The following is a 21,082-nucleotide window of genomic DNA, read 5'->3' as shown; positions in this document are numbered from 1 at the left end:
TGTCTGTGACATTTAAGCTTAAGAGGGTCAAGGGTAACCCAAAGCTGCTCAATTAATACTGGAGACTCCCAAGTATCCTTTGGTCTGGAGTCCTTTGGTTTAAAGATAATGCACAAATCGCTCATCACTTACTCTTTTTTTTTTTTTTTTTTTTGTATTGCAGTACCACAATCATTTCAACCAGTAACTTTCCCTGATGGGATTGAAAGTTTAAGCGTTGCACTTTTTGTTTTACAAATCTTGATTATCGAACATATTAAATATAGTTTTTTTTTTTTTTTAAAGCACATAATCTCTATGGTAAGCATTTTAAAATAATTCTGCTTCTCACTGGGAACAGAATTGTTTCTATGCAACCAGCTGGCAAATAGAGCACAAACTTGCGCTTGATCGTGTCAAAATGTATCGTATAATATCACGCCTTGCTCTCCAGGAAAAGCACCGTGAACACCGACTCCATAAAATGTCATTAGTGCTAAAACATTTTGATAATTGTAAGCAACTAACTTACTGTCTAGTTGAGTGCATTTTTTTAATATATAATTTGTATTATTTAATTTGTATTATTTTTGTGGTTTTAATAACTGGTTGTAACGTATTGGCTAATAAAGATTTGTTAAAGTGCAAAACTGTAACTTTAACTTCTATCGGGAAAGTGGGCTTGAATTGATATTGCCACTATATTAATCCCTCTAAAAAGGTTAGAAACTGGTGCATTGTGTATTATACTTGCGCAAAGAAGCTTATGTAATGAAGAATGTTTAAAGCAGAAGAAATGTGCTTTAGATAGGCCAAGTCATAGTCCTTAAAGCGGAGTTCCACCCAAAAGTGCACAATTGGCACCTTTCGGGGGGAGGGGGGGGTTGCAGATAACTGTATAATACCATTATCTGCACCCACTTCCGGGAATAGACTCCAACGGGAGTCACGCCCCTTCCCGAACCCCCCGCTGTCTCCTGGGAAACACACAGGTCCCAGGAGATAGCGGGGACCACTTTCGACGCACAACACGACTCGTGCATGCGCAGTAGGGAACTGAAGCCGTAACGCTTCACTTCCTGATTCCCTCAATGAGAATGGTGGTGGCAGCAGCTGAGAACCGAGCAATTACTCGGCTTCGGCAGCCGACATCGCTGGACCCTGGGACAGGTAAGTGTCCGTTTATTAAGTCAGCAGCTGCAGTATTTGTAGCTGATGGCTTTTAATAATTTTTTTGCAGGTGGACTCCTTTTAAAGAGGTTCAAAGCCTTAAATATACCCAGTGAAGTGACTGGCCTCAGGTGATACAGATATGAAATAAATCTCCTTAGATAAGTTGTATCTATTGATCTTCTCTAATGCAAACCATACACGGTCGAATTTCGAACAAATTTTCTTTTCAAAATCAGAAAATTCGTGTTTTTTGTGATCCGATGATGCCACCATTGATTTTCGAAATTCGCCGACCAAGCCTTCAATTTCACCTCATGTTGCTACAGAAAAGAATTTTCTTGGCTGGGAATCTTCTTTTATCTCCGTACATTTTCTTTTCTTGCGTTTCTCGCACGATTCTCCCATCATTGATTAGAAAATCGTTAGTTTTTCAAAAAATTTCCAACATGTCCGATTCCTCAAATTTTATTTCCGCACGAAAATCGGTTGTTGCTGCAGCCCACTAATGGTGCGAAATTCATACGAAAATCGAACCTTGTATGGCCGGCATAAGGCTGTTCAAAGTGCAAAACTTCTACAGCTTGTCTGAACTTTCAGAAAGCAGGGGCTAGGGAGCTGAATTTACCCTTGGTGAGGAGAAATGATTGGAGGGAAGGGAACAACCCCCTTTGCACAGGAATAGAGTTGACTGTCAATCACAGGCTGTGTGCTGAAACGCTACTCCATCACCTTTTTATCTGTGGTGTCAAGATAACCTTTCAGAAGTGCAAATGCAGATAGCAGAGGATACAGTGGACATAAATTAGTGCTCTGGATTGAGACGAGTACACAATGGAGGGATATGCTTTGTTCATATTTCATGTCTGATGTTTACAACCACTTTAAACATTTAGAAATGTGAACTAAAGAAGGCAGTTTCTTGTCAGGAAGCAAACCAGCATTATGTTTTTAACTCCTTTGTTTCATTGGGTTCCTATTGTCTAGTTGATAGGGCTTGGATGAATAAACAATGGTACGTGTATGACCAGCAATTGCACAATGGGGCAGATAGTGTAAAGAGATGTTTTAGCTGCACTGTTTTGTGAAGGTGATCACTGACAAATAATTTGGTTGAGAGCTGATGTGCTTAGATTCCTATAGAACAGGGGTCTTCATACGATGGTCCCCCAGTTCGAGAACTAAAATTTCTGTCATGCCTAGTCATGTATGGGAATGTCAGTTTTACAATGTCTCATGGGAAGTGTAGTTTGGCAACAGCTGGAGGACCGTGAACATCCCTGTTATAGAACCTAGGTGACTGCTGGAAAAGCATGTATGATCCAGCTGTCTAATAACTATCTGAACATAGGGCGGCACAGTGGTGTAGTGGGTAGCACTCTCACCTAGCAGTAAAAAAGGTCACTGGTTTGAATCCCAACCACAACACTACCTGCCTGGAGTTTGCATGTTCTCCCTGTGCCTGCGTGGGTTTCCTCCGGGTACTCCGGTTTCCTCCCACAATCCAAAGACATGCTGGTAGGTCAATTGCCTTCTGTCCAAAATTGGCCCTAATATATGAATGGGGACCATGGATTGTGGGCTCCTCAAGGGTAGGGACTGATGTGAGTGTGCAATGTACAGGGATAGGGACAATTGTAGATGCTCAGGTTGAACTCGATGTCTTTATTCAACCTTACTAACATTCAGGTTTGTATGTGCGCATGGTTAGACCAGTTTTAATGGAGGTTTATTAGTTTTACCAGTTTTTGTTCCTCCTTTACAGTTTTTTTACGTTGAAACCTGAAGCACCCAAACTCATCTTGATAGAACAGAGCCTTGGGAGCAATCTGCACATGCTCAGTTTGGTGTGTATTGCTAGAGAATATTTTTATTCTTGGCAGAGTGCATGTGATTAGCACAGGGCAAATCAGCACTGTCCAGACAGAGGGTCAGGGTTCCTGCAGCCTCATAGGATAATCAGGGGAGAAGGAAAATTATTCCTACAAGCTTTAACCAGACACTGATAGAAGTCATAAGATGCTATATACTACTGCTAAGAGGTATTTATCAGTTTATATTTACTAAAATAATTGCAATGTGCTGTGGGAGACCAGATATAGTGAATGCAGGGTCCTGGGTTTAGGAACGCTTTAACTTCCAAAGGAAGTAGCATCTTTTGGAGTTATTGAACCTGGGAATACAGTGCTGCAAGAAAGGGCCAACTGCTTTATCAAAACTTAGCAGTTTTTATGTTTTCATTTAGAAACGTGACTTTAAGAAAGGAAGAGATTACAGATATTTTGAAGAAAGAATGATCTAGGATAAATAGATCTAAAGTGTATTTTGGGGAACAAAAAATAGGATTGACCGTGTCTTAAATTTAAAGCCTCAACAAATGGATGTTTTGCTGCAGATAGAAATATAAAGAGTGATGTAGGACTATTTTGTTCCAATGTTCGTTCAAGTGTCTGAATCACGGAACACAAACTAGCTTGTTCTTGAAAGAGCACATTTTTTGATGTATATCTGAGTCAAAAGCCACAAGTTCTTCTATTTTGCAGAATATTCTTTTTTTCTTCTTTTTTTTTTTTTCTCCTTTCCACCCACTCAACAGTGGTTGTCGACATTTTCTACACGTTTGGAAAGTCTTTGCAGGCAGCAGTTACAAGCTGATGGAATATAGGATATGTTTTAATATTTGTGTGGGTTTGGGGTTTGATGCCCAAAAAATTCCAGAATAATTCCACTATCGATTGGGAAGAGGTCAACTTGCCAAATCTGTTTCATGTGTAGTCATTGGAAACATTTTGGGCCAGAAGCTTAGTTTCACTGGGGCTTTTTTGAAAATGTGTGCTTTTTTTTTTTTTTTTTTTTTTTAACTTTGTAAATTGCTTTTTTAATTCAAAAGGGGTGCACGATTAACCACTTTCAGACCGGACCAATTTGCTGGTCAAAAACCAGACCACTTTTTGCGATTCGGCACTGCGTCGCTTTAACTGACAATTGCGCGGTCGTGCAACGTGGCTCCCAAACAAAATTGATGTCCTTTTTTTCCCACAAATAGAGCTTTCTTTTGGTGGTATTTGATCACCCCTGCGGTTTTTTATTTTTTGCGCTATAAACAAAAATAGAGCGTCAATTTGGGAAAAACGCACTATTTTTTACTTTTTGTTATAATAAATATCCCCCAAAAATCTATAAAAAAATATTTTTTCCCTCAGTTTAGGCCGATACGTATTCTTCTACATATTTTTGGTAAAAAAAATCACAATAAGCGATTATTGATTGGTTTGCGCAAAAGTTATAGCGTTTACAAAATAGGGATAGTTTTATAGCATTTTTATTAATAATTTTTTATTATTTTTTTTTTTTTTTTACTAGTAATGGCGGCGATCAGCGATTTTTTTTTTTTTTTTTGTTTTTTGTTTTTTGTTTGTTTTTTGTTTTTTGTTTTTTGTTTTTTGTTTTTTGTTTTTTGTTTTTTGTTTTTTTTTTGTGACTGCGACATTGTGGGGGACCCATCGGACACTTTTGACACATTTTTGGAACCATTGTCATTTATACAGTTATCACTGCTATACAAATGCAGTGATTCCTGTGTAAATGACACTGGCAGTGAAGGGGTTAACCAGTGGGTGGCAGTGTAGGGGTTAAGTGTTCCTAGGGGTGTGTTACTAACTGTGGGGGGGTTGGGCTTTCATTTAGTGAACACTGATCTCTGCTCCAATCACATGGAGCAGAGATCAGCGTCACTAGTTGCTAGGCAGAATGAAGAAATGCTGTTTACAACGGCATTTCTTCATTTGGCCGCTCTGTGAGACGATCGCGGGGATGCCCGCAGCGATCGAGTCCGCGGGTCCCGCGACCGGACTCACGGAGGTCCCAACCAGCGCGGGAACGCGCCGCCGGCGGCACGCTCCCGATGGCAGGGCGGCAAATTTAAAGGGACGTACATGTACGCCCATTTGCCTGCCCGTGCCATTCTGTCGACGTACATCGTCGTGCGCTGGTCGGCAAGTGGTTAAAATGCATTTATTTTTTTTTCTCTTACCTGGAGATAGGTTAAGTTCAGTTGTCAAGGAAACATTTACTGTTACATGATTGCTAGACCTAAAACATAACACCATGCATGGTTATCATGAAAGTTCACATAAGGTAATATCTGTACCCTATTTGATCTCTCTCCTAACCACCTGTTGAGTGATCAGACCTTACATTTCATAAATGATATTCAATTTCTTTCGTTTTTCATTGGTATACTGTTGCATTAGAAGCTATTTAAGGTTGTAGCAAATTGTACGATTGCAAGTGTATTTGATAGGTCAATAAACCAAGAAAGTAACTAGCTGTTCTCGGTCTTCTTGTTGTCTGGCCTTTGTCTTTAGGCTACTGATGGGGCCCCTGGTAATGCTGTTTGCCTTTGTGGCTGTCCTGTAAACTCTATTACTCTGATTTTCCAAGAATACCAAGCACTATGAGCTTCTGCAGGATTGTGATTTTAGGAAGTCACTTCATAGAGTTGTAGTAGGTTCTTCTATAAAGGATAACCTCAAGAGCAAAAATTAAATATATTGCAGTTTACCAGTCCTTTTTAGCTGTGGTGGTTTGTACCAGTTTAAATTTTCGAAGCTAAGAAAATTTAAGAAGTGCAAAAAACAAAAAAAAAAATAATTTTGCCAGAAATACAGTGCCTATTCAGAAGAACTGAAAGCAAAAACATGGGTTTTCTATCTTGGAGCTAATAAAACCATCACCCACCCATGTAATAAAGATATGGACACCACTTGGGAGTAACAGTATCAATGCACTGATCCTGGTGTATCTCACGGTTTACTTTTTTTGTTCATTAGTTCCCCCTCCCCCCACCTGCAGCCTCCTAGGACAAGTCACATATTCCAAAAGGCTACAGCACTATTCAGAAACTGCTCCGCTTCTCGTGCATGTGCAGTGAGAAGGCAGCTCTGAAGTCACGGGAAGTCACAGCCAGCTTCCCACATAAAAGATGGCAGTACCAGGGACTCTATTTTTAATAAATACCTTAGACTAGGGCTTGATAAATTTGCTTAGAATCTAGAAACCAGCTAAAAAAGTTAGGAGCCAATTTTTCTAATCGGCTGCCCAGGCCCCAGAACTGCATTTCCACGCATCAGGCAAGAAGCATTGTTCATCGTCAATCTGTCTGACACTGACCTTATTAGGATCCAAGAAAACTGCCCCTTTTAAATGGGAGGGAACGGCATTGAAATACTTGAAAATCTGGTTGTCCACCCCAAAGGTTATCATCGGTTTTTGACTCAAATTTCCCACCATTACTTCAGAAAATAGGCAGATCTCAAAATATGGAATGCAGGCTATTTTTCCTCGTTTGAGCGAGCTGCCATCCTTAAGGTGGCCATCCTACCCAGGCTTCTCTACTTACTGTGGGCCCTACCAGTCAAAATCCCATGAAGCTTCTTTAAAGAAATACACACTATACTTCTGAAGTTTTTGTGGAGACACAAAAGAACCAGAATTAAATTCTCTCTCTTGACTAGGTCAAAAGAAGCTGGGGGGATGGGACTACCCGACTTTAAGAATTACTTTTTGGCCTCCCATTTGACAAGAATAGTGTACTGGCATTGCCACAGTGACTCTAAGGACTGGGTAGCGTAGCAAGGAGGATTGAGCCTCTACGCTTCTCCTCCTGGAACCCGGGACTACGACAAAAACAACTTTTAAAACCACACCCGTTATTGGAGACCACTCTGAATGCTTTCCTCGATAAAACACTCCACAGTAACTTCCCCACTCAGTCCCTTTTAAAGCTGATAAAAGACAACCCAGACTTTTCCCCTGGGATTGGGAATCGATTACTCCACTGCACAAATACGAATAACCCATTACTAGCAGGTGACTGTTTCCATAGGGTTAACTTTACTGATTTTGTGATACTAAAAAGGGACAGTGGGGTCCCCGAACTGCCACTTTGTATGTACTTCCAAATACGCAGCTATATCAGTAGTAAAGCCAAGCAAGGAGACTTCTAGACCACTGACTGACTTAGAGACAGTCTGTGCTGGAAGCTCACATTTTCAGAGAGCAACTTCAGTTACCTACTCACGGCTACAATACTCTAAGCCCAACACTGAGGATAGATTCAGGAGGAATTGGTCTTAGGCGCTCCAGATTAATATAACGGACAATCAGTGGAAAAATGCATGTGTTCTACTAGCACCAAGATGCAAGAAACGTCGTACAAGTTGCTAACAAATTGTTATGCAACCCCAGCAAAATGCCATGTATGGAATCCACAGACCTTGAGCACTTCTTGGAGATGTGGGAGTGACACAGGCACTCTCATTCACATTTGGTGACACTGACCACGTACGGGCATAAGGTCAGGGAATGAATTAAGCAAATTATGAAAACCAAATTACTACTCAATGCCGCCTACTGTCTACTACGTATCTCAAACTTCCCGTTCAAACGCTACAAAAAATTGCTTTGCAAACCCTTGTTAAATGCTGCTAAAGCACCGATCCCAGTCCTCTGGAAGTATTGGAGTGGTTGGACCGGGCCTCGGACATCTGTGCGATGGAAGAGACGTCCTTAATTGGCTGTGAGCCACAAGCTGTGATCGCTTTCTACAATGTTTCTAAAGTTTTGGCATGCATTATTGTACCCTCCGGGAACGAAATAATGAGATACCATTGTTAATCGATACATTATTGAGGGGGCGATGCTATATACTCTTTTTATACGTTTATATCCACAGCTGTCTACAATTCTATGCCTTCTTTTAACCACTTCGGCTCTCATACCGTTTTACCCCCTATGGACCAGACCTTATTTCACATTCCTTTGTGTCTGTCCATGAGTCCAGGTAGTCGCCGGAGTCTCTATGATCATTCAGAGGCCGGGCACGATGTTGTGACGTCACGCCCAGCCTCTGTATTCAAACTGATGGCGCCGCCTTGGCTGGGAGGCCAAAATCTTTTTTTTTTATTTTTTTTTATTTCAGGCTTCCCAGCCTAAACTAAAGTAAAAAAAAAAAAAGTAAAATTAAAAAAAAATAAAATAAATAAAAGTGGCCCTTTGCAGAAGCCAACACATATGTAAGTCCCGCCCACATATGAAAACTGTTCAAACACATGAGGTAACACAAAACATGTAACCAGTCTCTTGGCGCCAATCCGTGAGCGTGTGCAATTTTGAAGCGTGATATGTTGGGTATCTATTTACTAGGCGTAACTTAAAGGGTTTGTAAAGGTAAATGTTTTTTCACCTTTAATGTATTCTATGCATTAAGGTGAAAAAACATCTGACACTGCCGGCGCCCCCAGTCCCCCCGTTTTTACTTGCCTGACCCCTCGAAAATCCCGTGCTCGCCCCCGCCGTCCTTTTCGCTGCTCAGCCTGGCCGCTGATTGGCCAGAGTGGATGGATTGAAAGCATCGCAGCCATTGGCTCGCACTGCTGTCAATCGCATCCAATGGCGCAGCGTGCTGGGGGGCGGGGCCATGTGATACAGCGAGCGGCTGTATCACGGGAGCGCGCCCGCAGGTGCTTCTCACCATGCGAGGGAGCTCGCATGAACATGAGAAGTACCTGCGGGAGGAAGCAGAGGCAGCCGCCGAGGGACCCCAGAAGAGCAGGTTCGGGGCCACTCTGTGCAAAATGATCTGCACAGTGGAGGTGAGTATAACATGTTTTTTATTTTAAAAAAATAAAAAAATTTACTTTACAATCCCTTTAATCTTTCACTTTATGGGAAAAAAAATTGGGCTAACTAATGTTGTTTTTTTTTTTTTTTTTTTTTCCTTCAAAAAAGTGATTGAAAAATTGCTCCGCAAATACCATGCAAGATAAAGTTGCAACGGCTGCCGTTCTCTAGGGTCTTTGCTAAAAAAAAAAAAAAAAGTTTGGGGATTCTACATAATTTTATAGCAAAAAAATGATACATTTTACATGTAGGAGAGAAATTTCAGAATTGGCCTGGATGGTAAGTGGTTAAAGTTATTTACAATAGAAATTTTTCCTTTTTTTTTTTTTTTTTTTGCATATTTTATTTTTCTCATGCATCAGTAATTTATAGTTCTTATTGATTTAATGGGATCAGGACCACAAGGTAAACCCCCTCGGGAGAGTGATTCTCCTAGGGGGTTATCTGATGCGCGGAGGAGCCAAGAGCCGCCAAGGGACCCCAGAAGACGAGGTTCGGGGGCCACTCTGTGCAAAACGAGCTGCACAGTGGAGATAAGTATATGTTATTAAAAAAGCAAACCCTTCCAATCACTTTAAGGCAACGGGATTTTTTTTCTTTTTTTGGGATGGGTTACCAAACGCTTTAAGGAGTCAATGAAGGCATATGGAGTGGGACAGAAAGTGGGGAGGAATAGGCAGAGTTCCAGAAGGAAGGGCTGAGAATGTTGGTTGGGACTTCAATGCAGAATAGGTGGCGCATTGTTAGCCCAAGCAGGTTGTTAGGAGAACATTGGATTTCTAGTAGATTGACAAGTTGTGTGTGTGCTGGGTTGTTGTTTTGTTTTCTGTTTGTAGTATTTTTAAGGGCTAGAACATCAGGAAATTTACAGAATGTTTGTTTTATTTTTTTTGTCCACGTTATACAATGGCTGCCAGTTTGCACTGTGAATGTGGTGCCGATGCATTGCAAACGAAATTTCACATGGTTTGTTCGTTTTTTTTTCAACTTTTATTGAAATGTCACAAAATTACATTTAATTCATCTTTGTTCACTTCATCAGGTTGCAATATAGTGTAGTGCATTGTGATATGCTGTAATAAAACCAGATCTGATTTTCTCAGCACAAACCACTGCAATGCACTGGTGTGAACTGAAACATGACATAGGGCAAGTCGCCTTGTTTTTGCCCTTGCCAAAGGTGCCCAGTGTAGCCCAACACACAGGCTGTGGTTGGGCCCAAACTGAAACTGGTAAAAAAAAAATAGACAACGTCTATACAATGACTGGCTCGGGTTGTACAAACTGCTGAGGGGTTAATTTTCAGAGCGAGTAGCTCATTTATTACATTCAGTGTAATTTTAGTACGTAACCTTATGCCTTTTTTTTTTGCTCTCCTTTTTAATAACGCCATTCACATTTCTAGAATTTAAAGCACATTCAACTTTTACTTCAGGTTTTTAGAAGCTCTGTTGCAACTATAGTGCTCAATGTTTTATAACTAACTTTAATTAAAGGAATCACCATAGGCAAAACACAATAGATTTGTCTTTTTTTTTTTTTTTTTTTTTTTTTTGTTAATCTGGTCCACATGTAAAATCTAATGTGTGCCATTCATTAGAGAACATGTGTTTAAAATCAGATTAATAAACGGCATATTCATGTAACTGGGGTTATTATGTAAGCAGAGTCTTTCTCCTTCTCCCCATCCGTATATCTTCTGTGTAAAGTACAGGCAGTAGAGAAAAAAAGAAATTAAAGCAAAGTCTGATACCTGGCTTGGAAGATCTGAAGTGTGTTTCAGGCTTCATGTGCACTGGACGTTATAATAACCTTATAAACCCTTCTAGATTGTAAGTTCTAACGAGCAGGCCCTCTGATTTCTCCCGTATTTATATTTCGGGCTGAAACAACTAATCGATTAATTGTCAAGGAATCGATTATGAAATTATTCGATTACTATTTTCATAATTGATTAATCAGCCAGTAACCTAATGGGGTTAAAAAAAATAAAAGAGCCCTTTTTATAGTACAAAGAGCAAATCGCTACTGTAAATATTACTTTCACAGTTCTACAGTAAAAAAAAAAATGACCCCCTTCTAGTATTATCTACTTTTATCTAGTTTTTTTTTGTACTAATAAAGGGCTCATTTTTTGTTTTTTTGTTTTTAACCCTTTTTAACTAAACCTCTTGGACGTCACATCGATGTGTTTTTTGGTGCTTTTTGCAGAAATGCATTAGTTCAGTTACACGTTCACATCTGTGCTTTTTTTTCTGCTACTGCATGTTTGGAAAGGGTCAGGGACTGTGCTTTTTTGGTTCAATCTACTTCAATGGAAAAGCTGCAGAAAAGCATGTAATGGGTTTTTGCAGCAATTTGTGTTTTTTAATCTGCCCAACAACACTTTGGCCAAAAAAATGCAAAAATCAAAACCCACTGCAAAAAGCACTGCAGAAACAGATCAAAAGCAAACTGCATAGGTGTGTACAGAGCCTTATGCTGGCCACACGGATCAATTTTCCAACGAGGATATTCAGACGAAAAATCATGGTACATTTGCTGAATGAAAGAATGTTTGAAATTTTCACTTGTTTTTAACATTCTGTTTTTAAAATGAATGTCATTTCTGAATGAAAACCACATACACTGTCTGAAAATTCCTTTGATCGAGAAGTTTTCTATTTCCAAATTTTCCCTTCACTGTGGTTAAAAATGAACTTGAATTGACCCCACTAACCATTAGAAAATCAAACGTTCTTAAAATTAATTTTTTTGAAGGAAAACTTTTTTTTTTTATAAAAAAAAATTTGATCTGAGTCTGATTTACCAGATCCCCCCTTTAATAATATATACAGTATATATCTCCTCTAATAGTATATACAGTATATGTCTTCTGTCTGTTATTCTCAGAGTGGATTTTGCTCCCTAACCATATAGTTGGTTATTTATATTTACCACTGCATAGAGATATTTAAGAATATATTGTCTTTTTTAACTTTACATATCAACTAAATTATACACTATATATATATATATATATATATATATATATATATATATATATATATATATATATATATATATATATAATTATTTTATTTTATTTTATTTTTTTAAAGGTTATTAAGCGAAACAATCTGCCAACTAATCGATTATGAAAATAATCGTTAGTTGCAGCCCTAATTATATTGTAATTGTACTGTCTTCCCCAGTGTTGTAAAGCGCTGCACAGACTGTTGGCGCTATATAAATCCTGTATAATGAAAACGCCTCAAGCGGTTTTTAAGTATTTAAAAAAATATTTTCATTTGAATTAAATGCTGGTGAGCCAAGTTTTTGAGCATTTATCTGCGTTTTTGAAGTTTTTGCCATTTTGTGATGTTAGCGCTCCTCTCAGAACCCACTAGTTTTTGGGGTGTTTTTTTTTTTTTTTTTTTTTTAGTAGTACATTAATGCTTGGTACATAGGGGAGCTGGAATTTAGAAGAAAAAAAACGTGAACAAAGCTCAACTTGGCCTTTAAAACATGCTGTGTATACATGCAGATCACCAATCTTTGATGATAAATCAAATTATGTCTGTCTGACTGACAGTTGTCTGACTGTGGCTAGCAATAGTAACTTAAGCACTGCCTCAGCACGTTCCTTACACATTTCGAGCGCACATCCTCTCCATCAGAGCCAACTCTCTCCCTAAACATGGCTTTAACCGCTTAAGGACCGCCTCACGCCAATGTACATCGGCAGAATGGCGTGGCTGGGCACAAGCACGTACAGGTTCGTTGCCCTTTAAGTGGCCAGCCGTGGATTGTGAGCGCGCCACCGGAGGCACACTCGTGACCCAGTCCTAAGCTCTGTGGGCGCCGGACCCAAGGGCACGATCGCTGCGGGTGTCCCATGATCTGGTCACAGAGCTGAAGAACGAGGAGAGGCAAGTGTAAACAAACCTCTCCTCGTGCTTCCTACTGAGGCTGTCACTGATAGTCTGTTCCCTGTTATAGGCAACAGACTATCAGTGACATCAGATGCCAAGCCACGCCCCCTAGAGTTAAAAAAAAAAACATACACTTAACCCCTACACTGCTCTCCAGTGCCATTTTTCACAGTAATCGGTGCATTTTTAATTGCACTGATTGCTGTATTAATGCCAATGGTCCCAAAAATGTGTCAAAATTGTCTGACGTGTCCACCATAATGTCAGTCACAATAAATATCACTGATCGCCGCCATTACTAGAAAAAAATCATAAAAATGCCATAAAACGATCCCCTATTTTGTAGACACCATAACTTTTTGCGCAAACCAATCAATAGATGCTTATTGCAATTTTTTTTTTTTTTAAATATGTAGAACAATATGTATAGGCCTAAACTGAGGAAAACATTTTTTTTTATATATTTTTGGGGGATATTATAGCAAAATTAAAAAAAAATTTTTTTTTTTTCAAAATTGTCATTTTTTTTGTTTATAGCGCAAAAAATAAAAACCGCAGCGGTGATCAAATACCACCAAAAGAAAGCTCTATTTGTGGGAAAAAAAAGGACGTCAATTTTGTTTCGGAGCCATGTCGCACGACTGCGCAATTGTCAAAGCGGCAGTGCTGAATCGCAAAAAGGGGCTTGGTCCTTTAGCTGGGAAATGGTTTGGGGCTTAAGTGGTTAAAAAAAAACTACTCTCCTTCATAACTGCAGCACCGATCCAAACTGCAGCTGTCCCCCGCCGCCTCTAATCCTGAACTGAGCAATCAAAGACTGCTGATCATTTAGTTTTCGATCATCAGTCACCCGCTCTCTGCTCTGTCCCTCCAGAGCTCACTGCAGTTCACACCCATACAATGCGGTTCTGATAATCGAACTGTGTTTTGCAATCTGTTTCGGGGTGCCGTTGATTTAACATCCCGCATGGGCTCTGTGCGATTGCAATACAGAGAAATGCAGTGAATCTTGTTTGTTTCCTATCGGTGTGAACCAGGGCTTAATCATATGCAGGAAACAATGTTAGTCCATGTCCAAATACACACGATTAATGGTCTTGCCTGTTTTTGTTTCCTTTAGACAAAGAAACAACATATACCTTACCGAAACAGCAAGCTTACACGGCTACTTAAGGATTCCCTGGGTGGGAACTGTCGCACCATCATGATTGCTGCCGTTAGTCCTTCTTCACTGTCCTATGATGATACATACAATACTCTGAAGTATGCCAATAGAGCGAAAGAAATAAAATCTGCTGTAAGTAAATTGCCTCAGACAATCCTCTTATTTTTCATTTTGCAGGTGGCCGGTATAGTGCACAGGAATTTGGACAACATCCTAGCATTTCAGCTGTGACAGATTTGAGTATTGTGAGGTTGACCCTGCTTTAATATGGCAGCTTTTGGAGTTGGGCGTCATTTTGAAAAAAATACAAAGGTTGCCATTGCTGACCTCCTTCGGAAACTATTTGCTTGGCTATTACACTGACCCATTGACACCAATGGGATTCAAAGACCAGTATGCAAATCAGGAGAAGCAAAACTATATGTGAACCCTTACCTTGCAAAACAACCCAATCAGTTTCAAATAGAAAGGTGCACCATTTGTGTCAACTGTATCCCAGTGTGGTCGGTTTCTTGGCTAAGCTGGGAGAACAAGCCTACCTGTAATTCAATGGTCATACCAGTACAGCGCCCCCCCCCCCCCCCCCCAAATGTGCAGCCATTCACTTGGAAGATCAGGGGGCCTTTAAACACTCATGCCCCAGAGTTACCCCTTTTTTGGATTCCAATCTTTGTGTGTGGGGGCTGCTGACAACCCTTCAGGTGGTTGCAGCTGGCAGCATGAAGTGCTGGGTTTTCTTTAAATGTGGCACTATTTTTACTGCATGATACACCTGTCTTGGTATTATTGCACCTGTGCAACTCTCTTGTGGTGCCTAGTATGTCTGCACCACCTCATTTTCTATTGAGTTACTGCTATCCTTTTTCTCTTTTTTTGGGTGTGAATTTGAACTAGCAACATCTCTTGGTTCAGTTCTGGTGGCACAGTATAGCAAATGTTACCGCATTACCTGGGTTTACAATGGCCTACAAATCCTTTACCATGCTTGGCAGAAAGACATTCCCCTCCCTCTCCACAAGCAACAAAATGCTCAGGTGTAAAAGGGGCCTTAGGCAAATGGATTTCCTCTGTGCTTACTAACATTTCTAGGCAGGGGTTACCTGCTCCACTAATTTTAGGTGGATCAGACAAGTTATTTGAGTCAATTGTTTGAAGGATAGATTTCCTCCCTTCCCCCATAAGGCAACTTGTTCATGCTTCTTGACTTTTTCTGCCCCCTGTTTCTCAGATTTACAAGCCTGTCACTTGGTCCTCTGTTGCAAATTTAAGTAGTTCTAGGTGGCTGTTTAGGCCGCCTCTGATGTCAGTTTTCAGACATAAGATTTCGGAGTCTATTGAGCCTTTTCTATGTGGACCTGTTGGTGGTGTTGCTGTGTTGCCCACCCAACAGATGAACTGTTGTTTGAACATCTCAGTCTTAACCATTATAGAGCCTGTGCCCCATATTGTTCAAATGAAAAAATAGCAATGATCTCCTTATTTCTTTCCGCAAAGCTGTTATGTAATAGACCAAGACAAAGTGGCACATAATTGTTAAGTTTGTACGTATATCTGAAAAGTTTATGTGCATTTGTATTCAGCCCCTTTTACTCTAACCCTAACTAAAATGTAGTGGAACCAATTCCCTTCAGAAATCACCTATCACCATTGGTAAATAGAATTCCACCTCTGTGTAGTTTTTTCTCAGTATTAATAAAGCTGTTGTGTGAAGGCCTCAGAGGTTTGTTGAAGAACCTTAGTGAACAAACCGCATCATGAAAGCCAAGAAACACCAGACAGGTCAGGGATAAAGTTGTCGAAAATTTTAAAGCAGGGTTAGGTTATAAAAAATAAAAAAAAATATCCCAAGCTTTGAACATCTCATGGAGCAATGTTCAATCCATCATCCAAAAATTAAAAGTTTGGCACAACTGCAAACCTAGCAAAACATGGCCATCCAGCTAAACTGACAGGCCGGGCAAGGAGACCATTAATCAGAGAAGCAGCCAAAAGGCCCATATTAACTCTGGCGGAACTGCAGAGATCCACAGCTTAGGTGGGAGAATCTGTCTACAGGAGTAATGCACTCCACAAAACTGGCCTTTATGGAAGAGTGGCAAGAACCATTGTTGAAAGAAAGCCATAAGATGTCCCATTTGTAGTTGGCAAGAAACTGTGGGGGTGGCACAGCAAATGTGGAAAAAGGTGCTCTGGTCAGATGAGACCATCATTTTTTGATTTTTTTTTTTTTGTTGTCTAAAAGCAAAACTCAGTTTTCCACCACACAAACGCTGCACATCATCCCCAGCGTGAAACATGGTGGTGGCAGCAGCATGTTGTGGGATGCTTTTTTTTCCAGCAGGGGCAGGGAAGCTGGTCCTAGTTGATGGGGAAAAATACAGGGCAATCTTGGAAGAAAACCTGTTAGTCTGCAAAGGACGTGAGACTGGGGCAGAGGTTCACCTTCCAGCAGGACAACAACCCTAAACATACAGCAAGAGCTACAATGGAATGATTTAGATCAAAGCATATTCATGTGTTAGAATGGTCCAGACCAGAATCCAATTGAGGATCTGCGGCAAGACTTGAAAATTGCTGTTCAGACGCTCTCCATCCAATCTGACAGAGCTTGAGCTATTTTGCCAAGAAGAATGGCCAAAAATGCCACTCTAGATGTGCAAAACTGGTACAGACATACCCGAAAAGACTTGTAGCTGTAATTGCAGCGAAAGGTGGTACTACAAAGTGTTGACTCGGTATTGACTTTTGTAAAAAAAAAATTGGAAAAGCATTTTTTTTCTTCCACTTCACAATTGTGCTTGGTCTATCACATAAAATCCCAATAAAATAAATTTAAGTTTTTGGTTGTAACATGAAAAAAATGTGGAAAACGTCAAGGGTTATAAATTTTCAAGGCACTCTAGGGGGATAAAACACTTAGAACTGTACACATTGCAAAGCTTGTACTGGTTTTTTTTCTCTTGTTTTTTTTCTTTGACATACACTTAAAATATATTTTGTGTTAACAGGTGAAGAGTAATGTGGTTAGTCTGGACAGTCACATCAGTCAGTATGTGAAGATTTGTGAGCAGCAGAAAAAAGAGGTATGTCTATGTAAACGGTCATACTTAGTTCTGAGTATTTGTAACAATAGGTTATTTAAAATGGTAGTCCATAAAAAAAATTTAAAAAAATCCTGTCAAATTGAAAAGTTACTCATCAAGGCCATAAGGATTTTTTACCTCAACCACTTACCCATTGAGCACTTAAACCCCCTTCCTAACTAGACCAATTTTCAGCTTTCAGTGCTCTCACATTTTGAATGACAATTACGCAGCCATGCAACACTGGACCCATATTTTTTTTTTTGTTTTCCAGCACAAATAGCGATTTCTTTTGGTGGTATTTGATCACCTCCTGGGTTTTTATTTTTTGCTATATAAATGAAAAAGACCCGAAAATTATTTTATACAATTTAGCAAATTTAGTAATTTTTCTTCATAAATTTTAGCCAAAATTTATACTGCTACGTATCTTTGGTAAAAAAATAACCCAAACTCGTGTATATTTGGTCTTTGTGAAAGTTATAGTCTGCAATCTTTGGTGACAATTATTGGAAGTTGATCGCACCCGATGTCCTGACAGTCTATTATTTCTTGAGCCACTAACAAGCCAAAACAGTACAAATATCCCCCAAATTACCCCTTTTTGAAAAGTAGTCATTCCAAAGTATTTAGTAAGAGGCATGGTGAGTTTTATATCACAATTCTTTGCAAAAAATTACGTGTTTTTTTTTTTTTATCTTTGTGTTTTTTTATCTCTGTTTTTTTTTTTTTTTTTTTTTTTTTTTTTCACAAAATTGTCATATTAACAGGTTATTTCTCACACAGAGCATGTGCATACCACAAATTACACCCCAAAACACTTTCTACTACTCCTCTTCAGTATGGCAATACCACATGTGTGAGACTTTTACACAGCATGGTCACTACAGAGGCTCAACATGCTAGTAGTACCTCCAGGCGTTCTAGGGACATAAATGACACATCTAATTTCTAGACTACCTCTTGCACTTTTGAAGGCCCAGGAACACCAGGACAATGGAAATGACCCCATTTTGGAAAGAAAATACCGCAACGCATATTTTGAGGCATAATGATTCTTTTGAACATGTCATTTTTTTTCCACAAGTTTTTGGAAAATTAAAGAAATAGAAAATGCATTTTTTTTTTTTTTTTTTTTTTTTTTTTTTTACACAAAGTAGATGTATAAGATATTTTATAACACTTGGCATGTGTGTATATAGACAAAATGTATACCCCAAAATATATTCTGCTACTTCTGAGTATAACAATGCCACGTGTGGGACTTTTTCACAGCCTGGCCACAAACTGGCCCAACATGCAGGGAGAACCATCAGGTGTTCTAGGGGCATACACTTCAAATCTAATTTGACTACCTATTACGCTTTCTTGAGGCACTGTAGTGGCATGGATTAGCATGAATAAGGCAAATGAGCCATGGATGGGGGTGGCTGAGCCATGAATGGATGAGTACTGCAATGGGCACAGAGCAGCCCTCTGGGCACTACAGATCCTGCCCACAGCACTGCTGAATGCAATCTCTCCCCTTGCACTGTACCGATCAGTACGGAGAGGTAGCGAAGCCGGGCATGCGCTGGCTTGTTTACAAATGATCGCTCTGTAATTTGACTGATCGATCATGTGGTAAAGGGCAGCTGTCGCTGGCCCTTCATCGCGATGCCCTGGGTCCCCCGGACACAGCGGTCATAGATATTAAGGGGTGTGCAACCCAGGGGGCGCGCGATTCTGGGAGGAAGTTCTAGTATGTCCTCCCAGAATTATTTGACCGTGCTGCAGCCCCGCAAATGACCAGACCATCTTTTGCTATACAACACTGCATTAATTTAACTGACAATTGCACAGCTGTGCAACATTGTATCCAAATAAAATGCATGTCCTCTTCCCCCCCCCCCCCCCCCCCCATAAAGCTTTTTTTGGTTGTACTTAAAGCGGTTCTTCACCCTAAAGGGGAAGTTGCATGCGCAGTAGGGAACCGGGCAGTGAAGCCGTCATGCTTCACTTCCCGGTTCCCTGACAGAGGATGGCGACGGTGGCAGCAGCGAGACGAGCGATCGCTCGTCATCTGCCGCCGACATCGCTGGAACCTGGGACAGGTAAGTGTGATTTTATTAAAAGTCAGCAGCTGCAATATTAGTAGCTGCTGGCTTTTAATATTTTTTTTTTTTTTTAGGTGCAGCTCCTCTTTAATCACCTCGGGTTTTTAGTTTTTGCTTAATTTCTTAAGTCTGCTCCATGTTTTTGGTACTGTATTTATTGGCTTATAACAGGCACATTCATTTTAAGAGGGAAGTTTCAGGGGAAAAAAAACGTTAAAAAATTTGAAGCAAAATGAGGGTCAGTGCCCGTCTGCAGCCACACCCTTGCCATCAATGCAGCCTGATCAATGCCCATCTGCAGCCTCATCAGTCCACATCAATGCAGCAGCCTCACCATTGCCATCAATGCCTATCTGGAGCATAGGGGGGGGGGGGGGGGGGGTGGAAACAAGCATTGACAGATTACATACAGTGAGAATCTCCTATGATGGACAGAACAGTGGTCCAATGGCAGCCCAGGAGACTGGACTTCCTATCACAGGCCGCCAAGTAAACAGGCGATTCTCACTGTATGTAATCTGATGGAGCTCGTCCCACCCCCCTCCCTGCCCCCTCTGAGGCAGCTAAAATCTAAGTATTGGCATATAACACACTTTTTTTGCACCCAATTTTCATGGTGAAACCGTGCGTGTTATACGCCAATAAATACAGTAACTAAAATCCCAATAAGCATATATTGATTGGTTTGTGCAAAAGTTATAGCGTTTACAAGTTATGGGATACATTTAATTTGTTTTTCACTAAGACTATGATATTGCGGCAAACAAATAGAACACTGACATTTTGACACTTTTTTGGGGGAACCAGTGACACTAATACAGTGATCAGTGCTAAAAAATATGCACGGTCACTGTACTAATGCCACTGGCTGGGAAGGAGTTAACAGAGACAATCAAAGGGTTAACACTGTGCCTAGGTATTGATTTTCTGTACTGTGGGACAGGGGTTGACAAATTTGCTTTGAATTTAAAAGCCAGTTAAAGTTAGGAGCCGTTATGGATTGTCAGCTCCCGGGGTAAGGCCACTCATTTTCACCCCCTATCCCTAACTCACAATGGAGCACCCAGTCAATAACTCCAATGAAACGCTGTTGCATCAGGGTTATGGGCTGACCAGAAAAGAGTAAGGCTTGCAACAGGTGGCACTGGCTGGCAGGTAGCACGTGGAACTGCCAGGTGACACTGGTTGGCATTGGCAGGTGACACTGGTTTGGAACTGGCAGGTGGCACTACTGGCACGTGGCACTGGTTTGGAAGTGGCAGGTGGCCCTGGTTGGTGTTGGCAGGTGGCCCTGGTTGGTGGTGGCACTAGTTGTCACTGGCAGATGGCACTGATTGGCAGTGGCACTAGTTGGTGTTGGCAGGTGGCACTGGTTGGCGGTGGCACTAGTTGGCACTGATTGGTGGTGGCCCTGGTTGGTGATGGCAGGTGGCACTAGTTGTCACTGGCAGATGGTACTGATTGGCGGTGGCACTGGTTGGTGGCGGCAGGTGGCACTGGTTGGTGGCGGCAGGTGGCACTGGTTGGTGGCACTGGTTGGCGCTGGCAGGTGGCACTGGTTGGCGCTGGCAGGTTTCACACGGAGCACACTGTTACTGAAATGTAACAGAGGAGCTGTCAGAATTGAGCTTAATGTCGGAATGGGCGGGATCCAGCCGGGGTGTGAAACTGACAAGTAACACAGGCTGATCTGTCAGATTTGAGCTTGATGCCGGGGTGGGCGGGACCCAGCCAGGGTGGGCGGGACTCAGCAGCTATCAAACACCAGCCAACTATTGGGCCGCTTAAGAAAAGGGGCGGGCCACATAAACGTATCGGCCCGCCCAGATCCCCTTGGCTGGTGTTTGATAGATGCTGGGTCCCGCCCACCCCGGCCGGGTCCCGCCCACCCCGATATCAGGCTGAAATCTGACAGATCCTCCTCTCTCCGTTGCTTGTCGGTTTCACCTACTTAGTGCGGCGCCGCTGAGTGTGGAGGAGGGAGGACGGCAG

The 21,082-nt window shown here is 41.0% G+C and overlaps 1 protein-coding gene across 2 annotated transcripts in view; it reads left to right on the top strand.

The window, feature by feature from the left end:
• KIF18A (kinesin family member 18A) overlaps positions 1-21,082 on the top strand; it is a 138,062-nt gene that overhangs the window by 65,027 nt on the left and 51,953 nt on the right. For both annotated transcript variants that reach the window (XM_077460853.1, XM_077460852.1), the window contains exons 7-8: positions 13,867-14,043; positions 16,920-16,994. In XM_077460853.1, the coding sequence (XP_077316979.1) occupies positions 13,867-14,043; positions 16,920-16,994 (252 nt within the window). The remainder of the gene's footprint in view (positions 1-13,866; positions 14,044-16,919; positions 16,995-21,082) is intronic.

Source organism: Lithobates pipiens, unplaced genomic scaffold, assembly GCF_037356315.1.
Source record: "Lithobates pipiens isolate NorthernLeopardFrog02 unplaced genomic scaffold, aLitPip1_a1.2 Scaffold_10, whole genome shotgun sequence".
NCBI classification, from domain to species: domain Eukaryota; kingdom Metazoa; phylum Chordata; class Amphibia; order Anura; family Ranidae; genus Lithobates; species Lithobates pipiens.
Note: the sequence above shows the minus strand (reverse complement) of the source record. Positions and strands in the feature narration are given on the sequence as shown.